The following is a 26,885-nucleotide window of genomic DNA, read 5'->3' as shown; positions in this document are numbered from 1 at the left end:
CTGTGTGTACATATATTTGTAGTTATACACAATGTTTCTTGAAGAATTCTTTCAGCCTAATGCCATTTTCTACTAACAAATCATTAATTAACTTATGGAATTTTTTAACCAGAGATGAATGTGCTTAAAATCAACTTGTTTCTGTTCTTCCTCATTTATGTTATACCAAAATATTAAGGATCATTAAGAACAAGTATAATTAATGAATCAGATATTTTAACCCCTGCTGATTTGAAGAAGGAAAGATTATTTCAGTTTCCAGAAGTACTATTATTCATTGCTAAACAGTGAATCTATAGTCTTCCTGATTTTCAGATTGGCACTTAGTGTTTTATGTATAAAGTCAAGAATATAGTTTTAAGAAATATTTGTATTTTTCATTGATCAGAAGATACTATTTTGATTCTGATTATGCTTTGTTTCCAGGTGTATTTTTACACATTCTGGCAGATACACTTGGGAGTATTGGTGTAATTGCCTCTGCCATCATGATGCAAAATTTTGGTCTAATGATAGCAGATCCTATTTGTTCAATCCTGATAGCCATGCTTATAGTTGTAAGGTAAGTGTTATATGTTATTTTCAGTTATTAAAATGAAAGGTGGGAAATGTGCTTCTTAAATTACAGATCTACAGTACAAACTGTGATTGTGTTGGCTTTCTTTTGGCCTTTAACAAATTCCTATGTAGATTATTTCTCTTTTCATCTTCCTGTTTCTTTCTGTTTGCCATTTATTTCTTGTCTAGGTTTTGATGTTTCTTTTTGGTGTTTAGCAATTGATCTTTTGGGTTTATAATCCAAATTAGTAGGATTTTTTTTTTGAATCCAACATTCTATCTGTAGAGTAGAACACTGATAATATAAGATGTATTAACTATAGTTAGAATCTTATTCTATATTTTACACTATCAAATGCAAAAGAATGTTAAAGTTTTTTCTACAACTATTCAATTTATAGAGTTACATTATCATTGCAGAAGTCTTATAAAAATGCTTATTGAGGTATATGAGTGTCTGTCTCCCTATGTAGTTTTATAAAATTCTTGAGGAAGGATCTGTCTCTTAGTATAGTTTATCTCTATTGTGCTAATGTATATGTAAAGCATAAGTGTGTGTGTAAATTCTCAATAAATATTTGCTGAATTAGATTATGTAGTATCTCAAATTTTTCAGACTGAAATACATTTTATTATTGATTTAATTTTTATCATAATAGTGAAATAATATGTGCCTTTCTTTCAGTCTTGAATTACTTAATATGTTAATTATATATAAATATGTCTTGATTTGACAATTTTTGTTTTGTTTATCCATAATGATTTTATTGTCAGCAAAACTTTTCTAATGGTAACTAGAGGGCAGACTGATGATTTTTATAGCTTATGGTTGAATAGAATACACTTAATTATGAGGAATTATAATCTTATAAATTAGTCATAAATACAGATTTTGAAGTTCTTGCTTTAAAAAAAGGTTATACATTTTAAACATGCAGATTATTTTTTAAGTTTCTTCAAATTATTTGTACTAGGAAGCAACTCTACTATGTCAAAGTCCTATAAAGTTTGGAAGTTTCTTCATCTTTGGAAATCTTTGTTTTTGTTTTTGTTTTTGTTTTGAGAGAGAGCATGCGAGTGGTGGGAAGAGGGAGAGGGAGAGAGACAATCTTTTTTGGGATTTTATTTATTTGAGAGAGAGAGAGAGCACACCCATGGGGGGGGGGCGTTGGGGGAAAGACAGAGGGAGAAGCAGACTCCCTGCTGAGCAGGGAGCCTGCTGTGCTTGATCCCAGGGCCCTGGGACCATGACCTGAGCCAAAGGAAGATGCTTAACTGACTGAGCCCACTGAGAGAGAGAATCTTAAGCAGGCTCCACGCTCAGCCTGGGGCCCTACTCAGGGCTCAATCTCATGACCCTGAGATCCTGACGTGAGCTGAAATCAAGATGCTTAACCACCTGAGCCACTCAGGCACCCCCATCTTTGGAAATCTTAACTATACTCCTTGAAAGTTCAGTTTACATGTCACAGAATTCTATAAAACTTAACTCCTGATAGATTTGGTAACTTCTGTACCTCTCTCTTTGCATGTTTGGTATTTATTTTGTTTTGTATTGTAAGTTTTAGTTGCTTCTAATACTTAAGTAGGATCTTAATAATTGCTTTTTTTTCCCTTGGCTCCACTATTACTATCCTAATTCTCCTGTCAATTGTTGCTTGGAAGAGATTGGCTTCTCTGACTCTCTCTAAACTCTTCTCCACCCTGTGGCCTCAGTTATCTTTCTTAAATGAAGATTATGATACATGGAAACCTTATCTTGCTTTAGATTCTTCAGTGGTACTTTCTTACCCTCAGGAAAAGTCTAAACGGCTCAGTGGGGCGTTATGATATTACCTGTTTATTTCTCAGTCTTTCTCTCACCCCTTCTCAATTTATATTCTCTCCAGCCATATTAAATTACTCCAAGTTTCCTGAAAATATGTTATGTGCTGTCTGGATTCTGGGTTTTGACCATATTTCCTTTCCCCAAAATACTCTTACACTGAGTGCCTGTCTGCCTCCTCCCACAAATATGTCCAGCATAACTGCTCATCCTTCAGATCAGATTTCAGTTTAAACAGCCCTTTCTTCAGGAAGCATTTCCTGATCGTCCACCTCAGGCTGGGTTAAATATACCAATAGCACTTTTTACTATTCCTTTCATGGCATTTACTTACCAAATTGAAATAGCCTGTTTCTTCTCTCTTAAGCTCATGAGGGCAAGTTGTTTTTTCATTGTTATAAAGTCAGCACGGGACTCTGCCAGGCAAAAAATTTGTATATTTTGGATTTGAATCAAAATAAATTCATGTTTTTTCAACCTTGGAGAATTACTTTCTCTGGCCCCAGAGAGGGAATTTTTGCTTAGTACTATTCCCATTCAGTTAGTCCACAAATATGAATAAATACATACCCACAGCTTTTTTACTGATGTATTACACATTTAAAAACTGCACAAATCATTTTCAACAAACATTTATTAAATAGACCCTCTCACCAGAGTGGTGATACGATACTGTCTTAATCTTACATTATAGTAGGAGAGAGACAACAAACAAATTAATAAATAAATTACACAAATACCAAATAATTATTTGTAGTATGCAGAGAGTTAACATAGGATGTAGTGATTGGGTTGCTACTTTAGATTGAGTGGTAAAGGAAGTCTTCTGAAGAGGGGGCATTTAAACTGAGACCTGAATGTCACAAGAGAGCCTGTCAGAGGAAGAGCATTCTGTAAGGAACAGCTAGTATCAAAACCCTGTAGTGAAAACAATGTTGGCCAATATGGCTGAAGTGTAGAGAGTCAGAGGAGAGTGGTTTCAGATAAAATTGGAGAGACATGCTTGGGAAAATGAGCCAGGATTAGGAGTATGAGTTTTATTTTAACTGCAGTGGGAAACCATAGGGAATGACATTATTTGATTTGTATTTTTAAAAATTACTTTGGCTCATGTATAGGTAATAGATTATTAAGGGAGCAAGAGTGCAAAAAGCCTGAGTAGCTAGAAAGCTATTAGAGTCGATGAAATGAGAGGCCCAGGTGGCTTGGTCTGAGGTACTCATCTAGGAGCTGCAGAGATACAGATAAAGTTAGAAAATGCTTTGTGCTTAGAGCTAATAGTATTTGCTTGTGGATATGAATGTTTAGGTCAGGGTTGAGTGAAAGAGAGGAATCAAGGATAATTCCTAGACTTTTTACATGAGCAACCTAGTGAATGAAGGTGTCTGTATGAGAGAGGAAAGACTAGAGGAAGAGTAATGTTTGCTTCTTTTTGAATAGCACTGAAGATCAAAAGGTCTGTTTTGGTTATGACTAGGTTTGAGATCTCTCAGATGTTTGTATAGAGATCTCGTATAGGCAGGGATGTACAAAGACAGAATTCTTGGGAGAACTCACCTGAATGAATACAAAGGATTGGAAATAGTACACATATAGATTTAAAGTCATGGAGTGGCGTTTATTTGGCATGAATCACAATTCCCACCCCTTCCATTTTCCTGGAAAACATCCTTCTTTTCTGCAGAACCCAATTTAGCTTCAGGGTTCCTTTCAGTATCATGTTTCATACAGCCACAACCAATCAACTACAGCTGGCTTTCAAGATAAAACCTGTATATCATCCTTATCTAAGTCATACTGGTCTATTTATAAAACTTTTTCTCACTAATTTACATTAATATATAATCTCAAATTCATATAATTGGATTCTCATTATTGCTAAACTTTAACATTTTTATGTGTTCTTTTCCACTGTTCTGATGACAAAAGTAATACAGTTGATTGTAAAAAAAACTCAAACATAACCGAAATATACAACTTATCTACTGAAATGTTCTCATAGTCTCACCTCTTGGAGATAAACTGGGAAACTTTAACAAAACTAAAAATCATTCAGTACCGGGGCGCCTGGTGGCTCAGTCATTTAAGCATCTGCCTTTGGCTCAGGTCATGGTCCCAGGGTCCTGGGATCAAGCCCCACGTCGGGCTCTCTGCTGAGCAGGGAGTCAGCTTCTCCCTCTCCCTCTGCCTGCTGGTGCTCTCTCTCTTTGTCAGATAGATAGATAGATAGATAGATAGATAGATAGATAGATAAAATCTTTTTTAAAAGAATCATTCAATAAATGTTTTAGTGCATACTCTGTACTAGACAGTAAACAACATAGGCAAATACCCAACTCCTATGGAGCTTATATTCTAATAGGGGTTACAGTCAATAAAGCAGATGAACATACAGATAGATAATGTAATGTCTTAGGGTGGTGAACACTATGAAGCAGGGTAAGGGGGTGCTATTTTAGAAGGGCTTGGAAAGTCCTCTGCATACGGTGACAGAGCCCTTAATAGTGAAGGAGAAGGGCAGGGGACTGTTCAAAGGAAGATTATTCCTGGTAGAGGGAACTTCAGGTAAACACACTCAGGTGGGAACCTGCCTGGCATGTGTAAGGAGCAGTGAGGAGGACAGAGTAGCTGAAGTGCAATATATAGGGCTGAGTATAGAGTATCTAGAGTTCAGGGAGGAGGTTGGAGTGGAAGGTAAACTCTGGGGTGTCATCTGCTTATGTATGGTACTTACAGCCATGGGATTGGATGTGTTTCCCCAGAGACTGAGAGCTGGTAGAGAGGAGAAGAGGTCTGAGGACTGAACCCTGAAAGGCAGGGCCGCAGGAAGTAGCTCCAGCTAAGCAGAGTGGCCAGTGAGATGGTAGGAGAGGCGCAAACGCACATTGTCTCCGGAGCCGTGTGAAGAAAGTATTTCAAACAGGAAGGAGTGATCCACCCTGTTAGATGCTGCTATGACTGATAATCGGTAATTTAGCCAAGATACTCAGAAGGGTAATGAGAAGGAAAGCCTGTTCAGAGGAGCTTCAGGAGAGAACGGGAAGGAAAGAAATGGGGGTCCAACTGTAGTCAACTCCTGTTTAAGGCGTTTTGCTGTAAAGGGGAGCAGTGTGATTGCCCGCCAGCGCCCGAGAGCCCACTTTGAAGTTTGTGGTCATGAATTTAAAGTGAAAACCACCAGCACCGTTGTATGTTTTTCTCTAGTCTTGCTCAGCTACTTGGTATAAGGTATGGAATAGACAGATTCAGCCTGTTTGGGGTTTTGTCAGAGGAGTACTGACAGAGTGAGAAAGGAGCACAGCAGGGATTACAGCGGTGGGAAATGAAGATTTAAAGGTGGTAATAGATGCTGAAAAAGAGGAGAAAAGTGAGAGGGTTAGCAGGTCGGAGCTCTGGCAGGAGGGTGAGTGCGGCGAGTAGGGGAGGCTCAGGCTGTGAGAGGCTTGAACTTGACATCTGCAGGTCTCAGGTGTGGCTTTCCGGGTGGATCCAGGATAAACTCATCAGAGAGAGGCCAAGTGTGCTGAATGGACTGCCCACATGGGTATTTAAACTAGGGAATAAGCCGATGGCTACACTCTTCAGTGACCGAGGGGAGCTATCTAGAGTCATAGCACTGGGAGTCAAGATGGGAAGAGGGTGCAATAATCTGATGGCCTGGGCCTTAAAGGAACTATGTTTTTTGGGGGTAAGTAGGAGGGGCAAAGATCTGGAAATAGTAGTGAGGACGCTACTGTGGCGTGTGGGAGAGAAAACAGTGCTGTAGGGACAATAGTGTCCTCAGGCAATAGCCAGTTTTCGGGTAGAACAGAACATACTCTGGCTATTCAGAAAAGAGGCTGAGGATTTAATGAAAATTACTCATTTAAAAGTATTTTTTAAATTATGGAAATAATTATATTGATAAACTCGGTATAGAAAAGGATAAGGAAAAAAATTACTCATAGTTCCACCAGCCAAGAGAACCATGTTAATATTTTTGTGGGGTTTATTTTGGCTTTTTTCTTTCATTCTGAGCCCTTTAAAAAAAAAAACAAAACAAACCCTGGTTTTATTTGTAGTAGGTATATAAAATTACGTTGTTAAAATTTTTTTAGTTTTTTCTGATCATATATAGTTATTATAGAAAACTTGGAAAATGCTGAAAAATAGAAGTAAAGAAAAATCAGGATCAAACACATAAAGGCCACATTACCACATATGTTAATAGCATTTCTTTACAGTCATTTTTAGACTTTTTTTTTTTTTTTTTTACATTGAGTTTCTACTATATATGCAGGTTATTAAGCTTGGTCAGCATTAGAGCATTCAAAGGTTCTAGATGAAAAATAAAAATAGTTATTATTTTAAGTCAGTAAAGTTTCATAATGATTTATCAGGTAGCACGTCTTTCATTCAATGATATTAAACAAGGTACAGGGCAACACATAGAATGATTCATTATTATAGAGTCTGTATGTAAAGTATGTATTTCTCTTTACATGTATTGGGAAAATATCAGAGTGCATATATATACACATATATGTGTATATATAAATATACATGTTATTTGGGTCTCTCTGGGTGGTGCCATTGTATTTTATTTTCCATTTATTTTGGGTGGGGTGATGCATTTTTTAAATTGTGCTTCTTTCCTAACATCGCTAAGGCAAATCAACATTTCTGACTCTACCTTAAAAACATAATTTTTTTTAAATGGAGGGCAATAAAAAATGTAAGAGCTCCAGAGTACAAAAATAGACATTCCAGTTGTCTATTTTTATGTTAAGAGAGCAAACTTAATTTACTTAAATGTTCATATGATAATGAAATATTTGTAAGCAGATTACTCTGAGATGTTTTTCAAATTGAGTAAGAGTTTGCCTGGTTAGCGAAAAGTGATTTTAGGAAATACATGAAAACTCTTACCAACTCAACAAAATAGAGTATAAAGAAGTAATTTTCCTTACCCTTAATTTTTACACATATTTGCAGTTCACCAAGAGCAAAAGAAATAATAGGACTCTATATGTTGTCTGGACCTAAATGTTCCTCGATTGAGAACATGCTGTGGAAATAGACATCTCTCCCTTGTAGGCTGCCCAGTGTTCCATTTTCACTTTCAGTGAAAGTGATTTCTTAGAAAAAGTTTTTCTCTCAACATTTTCTAACGCAGGCACAAGATGCTTTAAATTGCTCAGTGAAACTGAGTTGTGCTGTGATGAATTTTGTTTCCCAGTGAAAAGCAGGAGATCCGGTACAATAGTGAGAGTGTAATTTTTTTATCTTTTGAAAATACACTTCTTGTAAGAGATTTCAGAGTCGTTTTGCTCCTTTTTTCCTTAGTAGTTGAGTTGGAATGGAAAGGGGATTCATAACTTAGCATGCAGAAAATCTGAACAATTAGTTGTAGCTTTGAATCACATTGTGATTTCTTTAAAAGTGATGCCCTTTACATAGATCTGTAGCTTGCTTTTTGATTCACTTAAATAAAAGAGGTACCTATGCATGATGGGAAAAAAATACATAAACAGGATGCAGAAATAAGCTTCGCTTCTGGTGTGGTATTTTGAAGCTGTGCTGCAATTTTTTTTTTAAGTCGGTTTTCTACAACTCACCGGTTACCACCTTGTGGTGCTTTGCACCTTTTTACTATAATCATTTGTAAATACAAAGAAAAAATTTTAAACAAAAGAAATTATCTTTTTTTAGGTGTAAAAGTATTTCAAGTAATATATTTATTTCTTATCATTTTGAAGAAAAAATTAACCAAACTTGCAGAGGCAAACTAAAGTACAGACTTTAGAAATGATAGTAATGGTCATAAATAGAGATATGAAATGGAAAGAATATGTGCTAATGAAAACAAAATTATATACTTGAAATTTTGAATCATCGGTGATCATTGTTAATGAATACAGAATTTGAACCAGATACTGATTTTGATAAATCTTGTTGATTCTGCAGTTAAATAGATAATTATTTGTGATAATAGATAATTATTAACTAAATAAATAGATGTTTATTAACTAAAAAGTAGCATTTTTTAAACACGTAAGAAGCTGCCATATCTTCAAATAGTCATATATAATAGAAATTATGGAGTTTTTTTTTTTTTTCTTTCCAAAAATGGTTTTGCCTAATAATTTCCTTTGTGGCTCAGTCTTTCAAGTGGTTATAATTTATGAACTATACTTCTGGGGTAAGGAAAGCAGTTTCTTAAGATTTTAACTTGTTTGTATATGTGTCTCAATTGTTAAACTGAATAAATGGGAACATCATTGTATAATAACTATTTTTAAATCATATATAAAACCATCATAGTGAGAACATTTTTAATACTAATTAGTCTAACAGCCTTTCTCAACCAGCATTCTGGGAGAGAATCCCTAAGGCATTCATTTGTTTGTAAGTATTAACCTCTCAGCTATGCATCTAGAAAAGTACCGGTTATGTTACTATCCTTGGGGAAATTCAGAAATAGTCACTCAAATTATTTTGTGTGTTCGGTAGTTCAGAGGATGAATCCTAGTTAAGAAAGGGTGGCAGACAGTCTTAGAAATATTGGAAAGAGGGCGCTTGGGTGGCTCAGTATATTAAGCGTCTACCTTTGGCTCAGTTAATGATCCTGCGTCAGGCTCCCTGCTCAGTGGAGAGTCTGCTTCTCCCTCTGCCTTCTCTGCCTCCCCCGCTCATGTGCACACTCTCTCTCTCAAATAAAATCTTTAAAAAAGTATATTGTAAAGAGCAGAACAAGTATGGTAATGTATTAGTGATCATTAGCCTATTGGACAAGAGAGTGTTTGAGACTACTTTAGATAAGAAAGTGTTTGAGACTTAAAAATTTGAAAGAAGAGATTATTTTATGTGAAATCTATTATTTTATTTCTGTAAAACTCATGAAAATAATGGAAAAACTGACAAGCATAATTTAGTACAGTTACAGATACAAAATTGATATACAAAATTAATACCCTTTATATATAAGCAAAATCCAGTCTATAGATAAAATGTACAAAACTTGTGTGAGGAAAAGTTTTCAAATACTTCTAAAAAACACGAATGGACTTGAACAGAGCCTCTTTTGTTTTTGAAGACTCAGCATCATAAACATGTCAACACTTTATTTATAAACTTAAAACTATTCTAATAAAAATACCAACAGGTGTTTTTTTTGGAGGGTGGTAGTAAAAGTTGATTTTAAAGCTTATAAGGAAAAACGAACAAGCAGGAGGAAATGCCCAAGAAAACCCTGGAAAATAAAATACAAAATGTAAAGAAAGCCTTTATAGTTAAAATAGTGAGGTGCCTGAAGAAGCAAATCTATGGAGCAGATTAGAAAGTCCAGAAATAGATTTTTTTTAATAGTTTATTTATTTATTTAACACAGAGAGAGAGAGAGAGAGAGAGAGAGAGAGTGCTCACAAGCAAAGGGAGCAGCAGAGGGAGAGGGAGAAGCAGGCTTCCCGTTGAGCAGGGAGCCTGATATGGGGCTCGATTCCGAGACCCTGGGATCATGACCTGAGCCGAAGGTAGACACTTAACATACTGAGCCACCCAGTTGCCCCCAGAAATAGATTTATGTACAAATACAAATTTAGTAAGGATAAAGGTGGCATTTCAAATCAGTCGGGGAAAGAGGGGCTTTCTAATAACTGGACAGCTATTTGGAGAAAGATAAATTTGGAACTGTAGCTAATACTATGTATACTTGGATGAATTCCAAATTGATGAGAGCTCTCAAAATAAAATATGAGACCGTGCTAATACTAGGAGAAAGCATGTCTGAATTATTTTATAATATGAGACTATTAGGGGAATAACTACAGCTCAAAACCTAGAATCAGTAAGAAAAAAGATTGATGAATTAAGTTACATGAAGAAACTTTGACATAGAAAAGAAAGCATCAGCATCAACAGGGAAGTCAAGCTCTTTTCCTCAGCAGGACCGCAGTGGGAGCAGCTGTGGTGCTAGTCTCTCTGAGCTATCCAAGTCCGTTCTTGTCACCATAGCGACACTGCACTCACTGCCACCATAACTGAGCAGATGATACTTTGTGGCACCCCGAGGGGCCACAGTGGCTGGGTAACCCAGATCCCCACCACTCCCCAGTTCCCAGGCATGATACTGTCCACTTCTTGAGATAAGACCATCATCATGTGGAAGCTGACCAGGGATGAGACTGACTATGGCATCCTGCAGCATGCCCTTTAGTGTCATTCCCACTTTGTTAGTGACATGATCATTTCCTCAGATGGCCAGTTTGCCCTTTCAGCCTCCTAGGATGGAACCCTTCATCACGGGGATCTCACAACAGGTACCATGGTACCTGTAGATCTGTAGGCCACACCAAGGATGTGCTGAGGATGGCCTTCTCCGACAACCGGCAAATTGTTGGTAGCTTCTGAGATAAAACCATCAAGCTATAGAATACTTGGAGTGTATGCAAATATACTGTCCAGGATGAGAGCCATATGGAGTGGGTGTCTTGTGTTCCGCTTTCCACCTGGTAGCAGCAATCCCATCATTGTCTCCTGTGGCTGGGACAAGCTGGTTCAGTCCTAACCGATACTGTCTCTGTGCTGCCACAGGCCCCAGCATCAAGATCTGAGACTTGGAAGGCAAGATTATAGATGAACTAAAGTAGGACGTTATTGGCACCAGCAGCAGGGGAGAGCCCTCTAGTATACCTCTCTGACCTGGCCTGCTGATGGCCAGAGTCTGTTTGCCAGCTACATAGAAAACCTGGTGTGAAGGTGGCAGGTGACCATGGGCTGGGTACCTCCTAGAAATATATGGCAGAGTTTTAGAAATAAAACATTGGTTTTCTGACTTTAAAAAACAAGCAAAATTAAAAGGGAAGTCAAAGACCTAATGAACTGATAAATATTTGCCACCTAGAACATGAAAGGCTAACCTCCCTAATATAGAGAGAGCTTCCAAAAAGAAAAATTAAGACTAACAGCCTGATAAACAAACGGACAAAAGTGTAAGTTCCTTTAGTTTACAGGAAAAGAAATACAAGTTACATTTAAACATATAAAAGTAGTTCAGCCTCACTCATAAAAAAGAAACACAAATTAAAACTACATTGAGACACTGCCTGTCATCTATCAGGTGGATAAATATCCAAAAGTGCATAATTTTTTGTCAAGGCTATAGGTAAAATAACAGAACTTTGCTGACAGAGATGAGAATGGTACTATCTCTGCAGGAAGAATATTGACAGTATCTAGTGTAATTAATTGTGCATTTATCTTTGATTAAGGAGTCCTACTTCTAGAAGCATTTGTATCCTAAAGATGAACTGGCAAAAATATAAACGAATGCATTTATAAGATCATTCTTTGTGGCTTTGTTATAGCCAAAAACTGGAAAGAACACAGATGTCCATCAGAAAGGGAGTTCTGTGCAGCCCTTAAAAAAAGAATTAAGTTGGGGGAAGAGAGGTGACATCAGCAAGATGGCAGAATAGGAAGCCCTAGATTCTTTCCTTCATGGAGGACAGAAGTGTAACACAGCAAACTGACAAAATAGATCTGTAGAAATCCTGAAACTAGTTCAAAGGTTCTTGCACCCCAGGCTAGCGGAAAGCCGACCATGTGGAGGCTTGGTAGGAAATGTGTGACACTTCATACACTCTCTCTCTCTCTCTCTCTCTCTCTCTCTCTCGTAAGAGCCACTCCCACCCCCCACCCCTGCACAGGGTGGAGTATTTGGGAGGAAACCGCCAACTCCCACATTATCCCTAGAGGGGGAAAGGAGTTGAACGTACCTCCAACTGACTTGGGAATGGGGGTGCTGCCTGAGAGACAGTGTCTTGCTTGTATCCAAGTACTGACAGAAACAGGATGCCAGGTTGGGCATCCCTGAGAAGAGTCTTGCATTAGAGTCTGCAGTACCACAGACAGACACTAGATGGAACCCCAGGACTAGATTTACTATAGCCTAGCGGGGTGCAATATTACACACACACTCCTGAGTAGAAGCTCAGGAGCACCTGAGTAGAAGCCAGCAAACCTCTTCAAACAGGACAGATTACTTGCAAAAAAGCACATAGAGGACACATACCCAGAAAAGACTTTTAAGGTCCCCAGAATCTCTAGCCAGGCTGAGTAGAGAGTCATTCTTGTATGAAACCAAACCACAAAGTCTGGAGAGTTGGTTGATTTCTTTAGATGCCCACATCCCAACAACGAAAAAGAATACATACAAAGAAACAGCCAAATGTGATACATTTAAAGAAATAAATTAGATCTCTAGAAACCAAATCTTAAAAAAAGGAGACATGAACTGCCAGATAAAGAATTCAAAATTACCATCATAAGGATACTTAATTAACTAAAAAGAAAGCATAGACAAACAAATAAACAAAACTAGGTATAGGATGCATGAACAAATGAGAATATGAACAAAGAGAGAGAAACTAGGAAGAAGAGCCAAACAAATTCTGGAAGTGAAGTAAAACAGTACAATTTAAATTAAAAATTTTACTGCCAGGACTCAGTGAATTTGACCAGAGAGAAGATAGAGTCAGTGAACTTGAACACAGGACTTACAAAAATTACTGAAGCAGAGAAGCGAAAAATGAAGAGAGCCCAAGGGATTTATGGACAAGAAGAACAACGTATGAATATGGGAGTCTCAGAAAGTGAAGAAAGAAAGGAGCAGAGAACCTGTTGAAAAAATAAGGGCCAAAACTTTCTCAAAGTTGCCCCCTAAAAAAACAAAACCAAAAACAAACAAAACATCATCCAGTTTTGTTCTGTCTATAAGAGATGGACTTTAGATCCAAATAGACACAGACTAAAAGTGAAAAGGTGAAAAAAGATATCCTGTACAAACAGGAATCTAAAGAGATTGGAGTGGCCATGCTTACATCAGATAAAATGGATAAACAAAAGAGACTTTAAGACCAAAACTGCCACAAGAGACAAAGAAGGACACTGTACCTCATTTTCAGTTATGGATAGAGCAACCAAGTAGAGGATCAATAAGAAAAGAGTAGTCTTGAATAATACTGTAGACCAACTGGGCTTAACAGAAATATGTATACCACTCCACCCAATAACAGAATGCACATTCTTAAGCAAACATGGAACAATATCCCAGAATGACTACATGTTAGGTAACAACAAAAGTTCTAACAAATTTTAGAAGATTTAAATTATACAAAATATCTTCTCTGATCAAAATGGAATGAAACTGGAAATCACTAGCAGAAGGAAAACATGAAAATCCATAATTATGTGGAAATTAAATAACATATTCTTTAACAACCAGTGGGTCAAAGAAATTACGAAGGTATTTAGAAAATATCTGGAGACAAATGAAAACAAAAACACAACATATCAAAACTTACAGGATACAGTGAAAGCAGTGCTAAGAGGGAAGTTCATAGTGACAGATAACTACATTTAAAAAAACTCAGCATAGTCACATGATTTTATTTATCTCATTTTAGTTTTGTGAAGCAAAAAAAAAAAAAAAAAATCTCAACCTAACTTTATACGTTAAGGAACTAGAAAAAGAAAACTAAAAAACTAGAAAGTTAGCAGAAAGAAGGAAATAATAAAGATTGGAGCAGAGATAAATGACATAAAGAATAGAAAACATCAACAAAACCTAAAGTTGGTGTTTTTGAAAAGATCAGCAAAACTAACAAACCCTTAGCTAGACAGACTCTAAGAAAAAAGAAGACTCAAATATCTAAAGTTAACAATGAAAGAGGAGACATTACAACTGGTATTGCAGAAATAAGAAATATAAGGAACTACAATGAACAATTATATGCCAACAAATTGGAAAACTTAGAAGAAATGGATGTATTTCTAGAAACATCCAACCTACCAAGACTGAATCATGAAGAAATGAAAAAATCTGAACAAACCTATAACTAGTGAGGAGACAGTAATTAAAGAATTGAAGCACTAATCTAATACTTTTCAACAACAACAACAGAACCAGATTAATTTACTGGTGAATTCTACCAAGCATTTCGAGAAGAATTAACACCAAATCTTTTTCAAATTCTTCCAAAGAATTAAAGAGGGGAAGAGACTCCTAATCATTCTGCGAGGCAAGAATGACCGAGGTTCTGAAACCAGACAAAAACATGATAGGAGAAGAAAACTATAGACCAAGGGACACCTGGGTGGCTCAGTCAGTTAAAAGTCTGCCTTTGGCTCAGGTCATGATCCCAGGGTCCTGGGATTGAGACCTGCGTTGGGCTCCTTGCTCAGCGGGAAGCCTGCTTCTCCCTCTGCCTGCCACTTCCCCTGCTTGTGCTCTCTCTCTCTGACAAGTAAATAAATAAAATCTTAAAAAAAAAAAAAAACTGTAGACCAATATTCCTCATGAATATTGACATAAAAGTCCTAAAATATTAGGCAAAATGAATTCAACAGCACATTAAAAAGATCTTGCAGCATGACCTGGTGGAATTTACACCTGGAATGCAAGGATGGTTCAACATACGAAATCAATTGATGTTTTATATACCAAATGGAAAGTGAAGGGGTAAAGACATGATCATCTCAATCAACTCAGAAAAATCCTGTGACAAAATTCAATAGCCATGAAGTGGTAAAACACTTAACAAACTAAGAAAAGAAGGAAACTGCCTCAACATAATAAAAGCCATATATGAAAAACCCACAGTTAACATCATACTCAGTGGAGAAAGACTCAAAACTTTTCCTGTAAGATCAAGATCAAAGCAGGCATGCCCATTTCACCACAAAGTGTACTGAAAATTCTAGCCAGAACAGTCAGACAAGAAAAAAAAAAGGCATACAAATTGACAAAGAAGAATTAAAATTTCCTGTTCGCATGTGATATGTTCTTATATGTAGAAAACCCTAAAGATTCCATTAAAAAGCTGTTAGGACAAATAAAAGAATTTAGCAAAGTTGCAGAATACAAAATCTACACTCAAAACTCAGTTGTGTTTCTAAATACTAACAATGACTGATCTAAAAATGAAATTTAGAAAAGAATCCCATTTACTATAGCATCAAAAAGGATAAAATACTTAGGAATAAACTTCCCCAAAGAAGTGAAAGACTTGTACACTAAAAACTACAAAACATTGCTAAAGGAAATCGAAGATATGAATAAAGGGAAAGATTTCTCTTGCTTATGGATCAGAACTTAATGTTGTTTAAATGTGTATACTACCCAGAGTGATCTACAGGTTCAGTGCAATCTCTATCAAAATCCCAATGACATTTTTTGCTTAAAAAAAAAATCCTAAGATTTGTATGAAATCTCAAAGGACGATGAATAGTCAATACAATCTTGAGAAGGAAGGAGGCCTCACACTTCCTGATTTCAAAACATACTACAAAGCAATAGTAATTAAGATGGTGTGGTCCTGGCATAAAGATGGGCATATAGACCAACGGAACAAATAGCCCAGGACTAAACCTTTGCATATATAGCCAAATGATTTTGACAAGAGTGCCAAGACTTTACAGTGGGGAAAATACAGTCTCTCTTCAACAAATGGTTTTCGGGAAACTGGATATCCACATGCAAAAGAATAAAGTTGGTGGGGCGCCTGGGTGACTCAGTCGTTAAGCATCCGCCTTCGGGTCAGAGCATGATCCCAGGGTTCTGGGATCGAGCCCCACACCGGGCTCCATGCTCTTCTGGGAGCCTCCTTCTTCCTGTCCCACTCCCCCTGCTTGTGTTCCCTCCCTCACCGGCTGTCTTTCTCTCTGTCAAATAAATAAATAAAATCTTTAAAAAAAAAAAAAAAGAATAAAGTTGGACCCTTACCTTATTACCACATGCAAAAATTAACTCAAAATGGATTAAAGACCTAAATATATGATCTAAAACTCTGAAGCTCCTAGATGAAAACATAGGGGGAAAGCTTTAGGACATTGGATTTAGCAGTGGTTTTTTAGCTATGACCCAAAAGGACAGGCAACAAAATAAAAAAATACACAAATGGGACTTTACTGAACTTAAAAACTATTGGTGCGTTATAAGAAACAATCAGCAGAGTAAAAAGGCATCCTATGGAACGGGAGTAAATAATTACAAATTATGTATGTGATAGGGGGTTAATATGCAGAATATATAAGGAAAATCTACAACTCAGGCAACAATAACAACAAACAAATAATCTGATTAAAAATAGCCAAAAGATTTTTTTTAATAATAATAGCAAATATTTATTGCATACACCCTGTTGGGCCCTATGCTAAGCACTTTTATTTTTTTATTTTTTATTTATTTTTATTTTTTAAGTTAACATATAGTGTATTATTTGTTTCAGGGATACAGGTCTGTGATTCATCAGTCTTACACAATTCACAGCACTCACCATAGCACATACCCTCCCCAATGTCCATCACACAGTCACCCCATCCCTCCACTCCAGCAACCCTCGGTTTGTTTCCTGAGATTGAGTCTCTTATGGTTTGTCTCCCTCTCTGGTTTTGTCCCGTTTCATTTTTTCCTCTCTTCCTCCATGATCCTCTGCCTTGTTTCTCAAATTCCACATATCAGAGAGATCATATGATAATTGTCTTTCTCTGATTAACTTATTTTGTTTAACATAATACACTCTAGTTCCATCCACGTTGTTGCAAGTGGCAAGATTTCATTTTCTGATGGCTGCATAATATTCCATTGTGTCTGTGTGTGTCTATATATATATCTATATATATAGACATATAGATATAGATATAGATATATAGATATATCACATCTTCTTTATCCATTCATCTGTCAATGGACATCTAGGCTCTTTCCATAGTTTGGCTATTGTGGACATTGCTGCTTATAAACATTGGGGTGCAGGTGTCCCTTCGGATCCCTACATTTGTATCTTTGGGGTAAATACCCAGTAGTGCAATGGCTGGATCGTAGGGTAGCTTTATTTTCAACTTTTTGAGGAACCTCCATACTGTTTTCCAGAGTGGCTGCACCAGCTTGCATTCTCACCAACAGTGTGTGTGGGGAGGGGGGGGGCAGGTTCCTCTTTCTCCGCATCCTCGCCAACACCTTTCATTTCCTGACTTGTCAATTTTAGCCATTCTGACTGGTGTGACGTGGTATCTCATTGTGGTTTTGATTTGTATTGCCCTGATGCCGAGTGATGTTGAGCACTTTTTCATGTGTCTGTTGGCCATTTGGATGTCTTTGCAGAAATGTCTTTTCATGTCTTCTGCCCATTTCTTGATTGGGTTATTTGTTCTTTGGGTGTTGAGTTTGATAAGTTCTTTATAGATTTTGCATACTAGCCCTTTATCTGATATGTTATTTGCAAATATCTTCTCCCATTCTGTCCATTGTCTTTTGGTTTTGTTGACTGTTTCCTTCGCTATGCAAAAGCTTTTTATCTTGATGAGGTCCCAGTAGTTCATTTTTGCCCTTGCTTCCCTTAGGCAAAAGATTTGAATAGGCATTTCTCCAAAGAATAGATACAACTGGCCAATAAGCATATGAAGAGATGCTCAAAGAGCACTGATCATTAGGGAAATGCATATTACTATAATGAGATACCACCTCATCCATCAGAATGGCCATTATCAAAAGAATAGATAATATGTGTTCATGAGGATGTGGAGAATTTGGAACTTTTGTGCAGTGTTGGTAGGCATGGAATGGTACATTATGGAAAATATGGATGTTCTTCAGAAAGTTAAAAATAGACTTACCAGCAATCCCACTTCTGGGTATACATCTAAAAGAACTTAGAGCAGGATCTCAAAGAGATATTCACATACTCATGTTCATTGCAGCATTATTTACAAGAGATAAGAGGTGGAAGTAACCCAGATGTCCATCAACAGATGAATGGATAAAGGAAATGTATATATAAACAGTGGAATATTAGGCAGTCTTTTAAAAGAAGGAAATGCTGTGTCACATGCTAAAACATAGGTGAATCTTGACATTATGCTAAGCAAAATAAGCCAGTCCAAAAGGGACAAGTATCATATGAGTCCATTCAGATGAAATAGGTAAAGCAGTCAGAATTATAGAAACAGGGGCGCCTGGGTGGCTCAGTCATTAAGCGTCTGCCTTTGGCTCAGGGCATGATCCCAGGGTCCTGGGATTGAGCCCCGCACTGGGCTCCCTGCCCCACTGGGAGCCCTCTTCTTCCTCTCCCACTCCCCCTGCTTGTGTTTCCTCTCTCACTGGCTGTCTCTCTCTCTCTGTGTCAGATAAATAAGTAAAATCTTTAAAAAAAAAAAAAAGAGAGAGAGAGAATTATAGAAACAGAAAGTAGAAAGGTGGTTGGCAAGGGCCAGAGACAGGGAGGAGAAATTAGTGTTTAATGGGTATAGAAGTTCACTGTTACAGCACAAAAAAGTTCTAGAGATCTTTTGCACAACAGTGTTAACACTACTGTTACTGAAAAATGTTTAAGATGGTAAACTTAATGTTACTGTTGTTATCATAATAATAAAAAAAGAATAGGAAAGACCTCTATATGCTAATGTGTGATTTTCAAGATATATTATTAAAAAACACTTGAGGGATGCCTGGGTGGCTGAGTCAGTTGAGTGTCTGACTCGTGGTCTCAGCTCAGGTCTTGATCTTGGGGTCATAAGTTCAAGCCCTGCGCTGGGCTCCACACTGGGCGTGGAGCCTACTTAGGAAAAAAAAAAAAGCACCACCTTGATAATGCAACACATGCTACATAGGTGTATAGCATAAGACATGTAAAAGACATGTAGCACTGCTACCTTTTATAGAAGCAGGAGAAGAGATACACATATAACGTTACGTTTTCTTAGAAATTTCCAAAAGAAACTCTAAAAGAATAAACCAAAAGCAAATATGTTTACCTCTAGGCAGAGGGAAGGGATTAGAAGTGAGACTTTGAATGTATTAAGAGTACACTTATCACAGTGAACACTGAGTAATAGATGGAATTGTTGAATCACTATATTGTATACCTGAAACTGCTGTAACAGGGTATGTTAACTGGAATTAAAATAAAATTTTTAAAAAATACAATAAAAAGTAGGGACACCTGGGTGCCTCAGTCAGTGGGGCATCTGCTTTTGGCTCAGGTCGTGATCCCAGAGTCCTGGGATCGAGTGCTGCTTTGAGCTCCCTGCTCGGCTGGGAGCCTGCTTCTCCCTCTGCCTGCCACTCCCCCTGCTTGTACGTGCTCTCTCTCTTTCTAACAAATAAATAAATAAAAATCTTTTTAAACATATAATAAAAAGTAAACAAATTTTTAAAGGTGGAAACCATATTAAGTTTTTTCAACTCTGATTCACTTACTCTTATTCTTTTTTTTTTTTTCACCTTTTTTCACTTGCTGCCAAAAGGAAAAAAAATAGTCCCTCTTGGTATAAAATATTTGCTTTTAATATTCATTGTTAAGTTGTGTGTAATTAATTTCAAACTCTCTTCCACTAGCTATAGCCTGCATTTACGTTACTCTGTTCTCTTGCTTAATTACCCCTTGGAAAACATGATTTCTATCCGTATCTCAGCAACTAGGTATTTTCATAGAGTCAGCATCCAATGTCATGTAGCAATAAGAAACCTGCCTTGAGATACTCAGTAAAAAGTCTGTTCTCACAGTGGTATTTTAAAAGTTTGATTTGGGTAAACAATTTAATAAGGGTCCTTTTGCCTTTGCTTTGTATTTCCCATGTTTGGTTGACTTTTCATACAGTGTGACTTTGGAAGTTATCATTGAGGACGGGCCCATAATGGTAACTAGGTGTCAGGGATTTGCTTCTATTCAAGTTTTCACAATACTAATCAGCTCTCAGATGGTGGAAAACATTTATATTGTTATTACTACCCCCCTTTTCCTGAGCTTTTAAATTTCTTTTTGTGGTCCAGGCCTCCTATACACTTTGAAGATGAGCTTTTCCCAAAGTCAGAACTCCTGTAGGCAAAGATGCTTTGTGAGCGCTAGCAAGGCCATGTTGATGATGTCATTGGAAGAAATATTGCAGTGTGGGGGCGCCTGGGTGACTTAGTCAGTTGGGTGTCTGCCTTTTCTTGGGTCATGATCCCAGGGTCCTGGGATTGAGCCCCGCATCAGGTTCCCTGCTTAGCGGAGATCCTCCTCGCTCTCCCTCTGCTGCTCCCCCTGCTTGTTCACACATGCATGCTCTCTCTCTCTCTCTGTCAAATAATTAAATAAAAATCTTAAAAAAAAAAAAAGAAAGAAAGAAAGAAAGAGAAAGAAAGAAAGAAAGAAAGAAGGAAAGAGATATTGCAGTATGGTTAAGCCGCATTTGCTATGGAGCCAAAGTGCCTGGGGTCAAGTCCTGGTTTCACCATTTAGCTTTGTGACCTTGGGCAAGTCGCTTAGCCTCTCTGCCTCAATTTTTCAGCTTTAGAGTAGGGTTAATAGTAATAGTAATGCATAATTTGTTATGTATGGATTAAATAGGTTAAGATATATAAAGTCCAGAACAAATTGGCAGAAAATTGGGAAATACTGTGTAAGTGTTAATTGCTTGCCTACCTTCCTTCCCAGAAGGAATGCTTTTGGAAAGCCGGCACCATTCACTTAAATGGTTTCTCAAAACCCTTTTTTTTCTCCCTAGTTAACTGACCCTCATCCATTCATTATCAAGTGGGGAAAAAGAGAGAGAGAAAGGAGGGAAAGAATAAAAGAAATACAGTTTGTTGGTGACTGCCTCCATGGTTTAAGAGGACAGAGAAGTTGCTGCATGTTTACAATGCCCTTTTGCTACTTGTTTCTGCTATCCTTCCTGGATACCAGATTTCTTCACAGGAACACACTCAGCCATCTAGAGGCAAAGCTCCGTTACCATATGGTGAGGAAATACTATGGTTTGAACACCACATAGATTGAATCAGTTACAGGTATACCATTTTTTGACTTTCACTAGACAGACACAGTTTAGCCCAGATTCCTATTAACCTTGTTGAACCTAGAGATGAATCAGCACTTGGGTTCCATTCTGTTTGGATTTTTCTTGCTGACCCCAGGACCTTTTGTTCTGAGTTAAAACTTGTGATCGCTGAAGCTATCTGAATGATAATTAATTTGATTTTGATAGTAGTGATAAAGATCTCTTGCCATCTTATCTGGTTTTTCTAAACAAGATCCTGGGTCTTCATTTCTATACTGTTTTCAAAAGGCAGATTTCCTTAAAGAACTTTATCTCCTGCTTTTGTCTGTCCTACTCTAGCTTCTGCTTTCAGATGGGTTCCAGAACTAGTGGGGAGGTTCTTCCAGATCTCATTATCTTTTCAATACAAATGTTACCATCTTTAATACAAATAATGTGAATTTTTTCCTGCCCAGTCTTCTCAGAACTATATCTTTTGTGGAGGTTTTTGCCCTCTTCCTTCGTTGATTCCGTTGTCTCTTCCCAATTCCCTACCTCTTGACAGGATATCAGTGTGAACTTGCATGCATTTTTCTTCTTTTATCTGTACCTTTGTTCTCTATGGATACATAATAGATCACTTAATAATTTTTTTCTTAACTGCCAGTGTGATTTTAGTTTCTTATTCATGAGAATGAAGAAAAGAGCTTTTATTAAGATAAGAAATTGGAAATCAAGGATTGGGAATGATGATTGCTCCTGCCTGAGTTTAATTCTTTCTCACCTGTGCTTGAATAGAGGATAAGACACTTTGCTTCTATTTATTAGAAATTCTTTTGGGAGGGGTGCCTGGGTGGCTCAGTAGGTTAAGCATCTGCCTTTGGCTCAGGTCATGATCCCGGGGTCCTGGAATCAAGCCCCACGTCTGGCTCCTTGCTCGGTGGGGAGTCTGCTTCTCCCTCTCCCTCTACCAGCTGTTCCCCCTGCTTGTTCTCTCTCTCGCTGTCAAATAAATAAATAAAATCTTCAAAAAAAAAATTCTTTTGGGGAGTGACTAAATTGAGGGGACCTTTCTTGTTCTGCTATTTCCTATTACTTTGAAGAGTTGAAAATCACATCAAACAAGGGCTAGTCTCTATTCTTATAATCTTCCAGTGTTTGAAATTTTAAAATAGATTATACATTCAGCAGACATGTGCCAAGTGCTTATTATATTCCAAGTACAGTGCCGGGCGCTGGGAATAAAAAGAAGAACATGATCTCTGACTCTAGAGGACTTAACCGTGATGAGACAGTGGAGTGTAGTGCAGAGAGCTGTAGCCTTGGAGGCAGCACGTCCAGCTCTGCCTCTTACTAGTACATAACAAAGAGCAAATTGTCTTAATCTCTCCAAGATGGTTTTCTCTTCTGCAAAGTGAGGGAGTTGGCCTAAATATCTCTTAAAATCTTGCCTACATCTGACATTCTGTCATTTGAGAATGGAATGTTTTTCTTAAGGTTACTTAAGGCTGGTGTAAGGATCAAATAAGAAAAAAAATTATGAAAGCACTTTAAAAACTATTAAGTGTTGTCTAAACAAAGACATTACTAATTACTTACTAATTTGACATTATTTACTAATGCTTTTGGTCCAAAGACCAGATGTATTAGGTGTTATAACTAAGTTCCAGAAGTTTAAGGAAAAGGGTGACCTTTTCAGGATTTTGGCTCTGAGTTCTAGGGGTATTTTAGGGTCTCTGATTATCACCATTATTGACTAAAGTAGGTACTCTGTAGATGTGCATTGATTCAAACCATAGGTTTTGAAACTCAGTATAATTATAAGGTAAACCACCATCCCTGTTGTTTGGAGTTATCTCTTCTATATTAGCCCCACGCGGGCTTGATCTCACGACCCTGAGGTTATGACCTGAGCCGAAATCAAGAGTCAGAGGCTTAACTGACTGAGCCACCCAGGCACCCCTGCGTTATGATTCTTGAAATTCTGGGTTAGTAGGTAATTGCTCATCACTATGAAATAATTGTATTTATGCGACTATGACTGCATATTTACAGCTTGCCCTTGGACTGCTGTGTCTAAACATAGAGTATATTTCAACTTTGGGTCAGTTTTCTTTAGCTTTTTGTCCACTAACCATTTTCAAGTATATGACATATACCAGACCTTCAAATTTTATGGGTTCTTTAAAAAGTATACCTATCTTTCTCTAGGTTCATAGATTGTTAAGAACCCCTGATAATATGCAGAAGGACTGAGCCCATAAGCCAATTCAAAAAGTTTAATTAGTAATTATGTTTTAATTATTATTATAGATGTTTATTCTCAGATCTAAGTAATGGTTTCAGCTCTCTGGAATTTTTTATTGCTAAGCATTACGATTATCACTAGTCTGTTCTTCAGAAGTTTTCATAATGTATACCCTTTTCTTTTGTTTGGCTTGTTTACAATTACTGCTAGATAATTTACTGTTGAAATGGTGAGACTCTTTCACTAAAAACTGCTTCTCAAGTAAAATTTGAATATATTTTCATTTGCAAAGTTACTGGCAATAAAGAGTAATAACTATTGCTTATTTAATCTGTTAGCATTTAAGCCTACATTAAGTTTACGTTTATGACTATAAGATTATAAATTTGATTTACCTTCAGCTTTTGAAGAATAAAACCATTACCCTGTTTTACTGGTAAACTCATATACCTAATGACTCATGCCTTTTATATATGCTAGGAAAATGGTGTTTCATTGTTAAAGTTAGAATTGAGTTAGTCAACCAGAAGTGAACCTCTAATTGTTTCCAGATGCTTACTTTTTGGGTTTGGATGCAGCTCTAAGTGTTAGCTCAGTCAGGAATTTGCTAAGCTTTTCTTTTTCGCCATATCCTTTCATTATGGGTAGATAGATCCATGCTAAAATCTGTTTTATGATTTCCCATTACGATAGTTAATCAGAAAAATATGGACACAAACTCCTGAGCTAAACACAATTTTAAAAGGCAACTGTAAAGTTTCTGCAGGTTTCTTTAACATTTTATGATCTTTGAAATTATCATAGACATTGACCTTGGTTCTAAATTGCATATCACCATGCAACTTAGCAAGCACCTTTCTCCTTCCACCACAGTTTCATGACCTGTTTACAGTTAAGAGCTGAAATCCTTACATAATTTCAGAATTACTGTTAGACAAAATTAGTGTGACACATCAGTGTGCTTTGGTGAAATGCTTGCTTCTGTTGAATGTAAACATTTTATTAAAATTCTACTGAAGCAGGCAGCCCTTTTGAATTTTATAATATAGCAAAATGGGTAAATACCTCATTGACCCTTACCAAAAATTACACCTTGTATCAGTTATGGTCCTTTTATTTAGTTATTTTTAAATTAATTTTATTAGAACATTTATTTGCATTATGATTCTTTTTTGTTTTGTTTTTGGGAGAGAACGCATGCATGCTCACACAAGTGGGAGGGGCAACGGGAGACGGAGAGAATTTTAAGCAGACTCCCCGCACTTGCTGAGCACGGAGCTGTAGGTGGACTTGATCTCACCACCCTGAGATCATGACCTGAGCCGAAGTCAAGAGTCAGGGTCTTAACCAACTGAGCCAACCAGGATTATGCATCATAGTTCTTGATTCGAGTGTTAAAATGAGTGATCTCTAAATTCCCTCTTACTTTTAGTAGTTTGTTATCTGTGATCATGAAAATTCTTCACCACGTAATCTTCTAAGGGCCACATGTGAAAATAAATTTTACGAGAAAAGGGAAAATACTAGTTTTTGGGTTTTTTTTAAACAAAAGTGGCAAGGAGTAGCTGGCTTTGGGAGGCAACGTACATGGAATGTAGACATAAAAATTTGAACAAAGGTTTGGATAAATTTGTAGATGATTCTGGGTGACTTATTAAGAAATTGTATTAGGGGAATGTCCTTAAGGTTTGAAGGCTGATCTCTTCAAGGATTATTATAGCTTGGACTCCGTCATCTCTTTATTGTGTTTTAACTCACACACAAATTAGAAAAATTAGACTATGGCTAGGGTATTCTAAAATATTAAGTATTTTAAAGTTGTTTGCAAAAAGATGTTTCACACCTATTGCTTAATAGTATCATTGTTCATATTGTATGCCTTCTGCTGCAGTAGAGTCAGCTTCTTTTCCATTTTTCCCCACTTTTCTTAATTTTTAAAGCTTTATTTAAAAGTAAGTTATCAACATAGTAATAAAGAAAACTGTCACCAGAAGTTCATGGGAAATGAAAAGGGGTACAGGCATCATCTCTAGTTGTTTTGCCTTCATATGTGCCTTCTTCCAAATGGAAGGCCCTGAATAAGTGTTTGTTGCCTGATTTCCAGTGACCTCTCTATAGACTTTTTCAAAAGTTGTGAATCCCTTTGAAGTAGCTATTATATATTATTTATCTTTTTATTTTCAGTGCCTCGTGCATGCTTGGCACATAGTAGGCATATAATAGATGTTTGTTGACTGGAACTTTTCAAAATTGAAGTTAGAGTCAAAACATTTGGTCTTATTATTTTAGCTCTCCTACTCACTAGCTGTGTCCTTAGGCAAGTTACCTTGGTGTTCTAGACCTTTATTTCCGGCTCTAGAGTGAGATTCCGTCTGGTTCTAGAAAACCTGATGCCAAGCAGAGTATACAGTATTGCTTAATAATTGTTTATTCATAGCAATTGCTTAATAATTAATAATTCATTTGTAGGATTACGTAATTAGTGATGGAGTTAATCAGTTTGCCAGGTATATCTCATCTCATTTGGTGATGCTTTTATATACATATATATCTTTATATATGTATATATATCTTTATATATGTATATAAAAGCAATATATATATGTATATATGTATATATAAAAGTAATATACATGTATATATGTATATAAAAGTAACATTTTCTTCACTTCCAAATGTATTCTTACACTAGTATTCCTTGTAGTTTGACCATTTTTTTCTTATTGAATGAAAATGAAGGTGGAAGAAATTGCCTGTTTAGTCCTTCTTCATTTTACAGATGAGAAGACTGACGCTCCAGAAGGCTATGCAGTTTGTCCAAAGTTATTTAGTGGCAGAATTGGAACCCAAGTATCGTGGTTTCTAATTGAGTGCATTTTCCACCTCAGATATCTTCTGGCATTATTAGCAGTTCCTTGGGATAAATGATTAAAGGAGAGATGGTCAAAAGAGCTATATTTTTCTATGTGCCTCTTAGAGGGTCTCTTTTTTTGTTCTCAAACTTTTTTCTTATTCTAGGAGGACCATTTTGGTGCCTCTCTTTCTGAACAGTAGTAAGGAAAGTAGGAAAACATAAAAATTTTAAGTTAGGTATATAAAAATATTCCTTCCTGGTCCTTCCTTTTTCCCTAAAAATGTTGGAGAGAGGAAAGAAAAATGTTATAATTATTGAATTTTACCTTATGAGTCTACCATCATGTTTTTCTTTGCCTTTTTTATAAACCCGGGGCATCCTCACCGGTATAATAACAGCACAATATATAGAAGCAGACACTGCTTTTCAGGTTAGATGAAGGAATAACCAATATTCTTTTACTGTCAGAATCCGTAACCCCACTTCCAGTTGCTTTTCCTCTAACATTACCATAGGTATCAGATTTTTTTTTAAATAGGACCTCGGAGAGGACATTTCATACAGTTTGGAAAACAGTTTGGAATCAGGAAATATACCCTAGAAGGGGTGACACTTGAGATTTT

General features: G+C 36.8%; 1 protein-coding gene and 1 pseudogene across 1 annotated transcript in view; both read left to right on the top strand.

Moving 5' to 3' along the window:
* Positions 1 to 26,885, top strand: part of SLC30A7 (solute carrier family 30 member 7) — an 87,590-nt gene that overhangs the window by 42,730 nt on the left and 17,975 nt on the right. The window contains exon 8 of the mRNA XM_008697647.2: positions 427 to 562. Coding sequence (XP_008695869.1) covers positions 427 to 562 — 136 coding nt within the window. The remainder of the gene's footprint in view (positions 1 to 426; positions 563 to 26,885) is intronic.
* LOC103669382 lies at positions 5,338 to 11,309 on the top strand (annotated as a pseudogene).

This window comes from Ursus maritimus, unplaced genomic scaffold, assembly GCF_017311325.1.
Source record: "Ursus maritimus isolate PB19 unplaced genomic scaffold, ASM1731132v1 scaffold_12, whole genome shotgun sequence".
NCBI lineage: Eukaryota > Metazoa > Chordata > Mammalia > Carnivora > Ursidae > Ursus > Ursus maritimus.
This window is presented reverse-complemented; position numbering and strand designations above follow the sequence as displayed.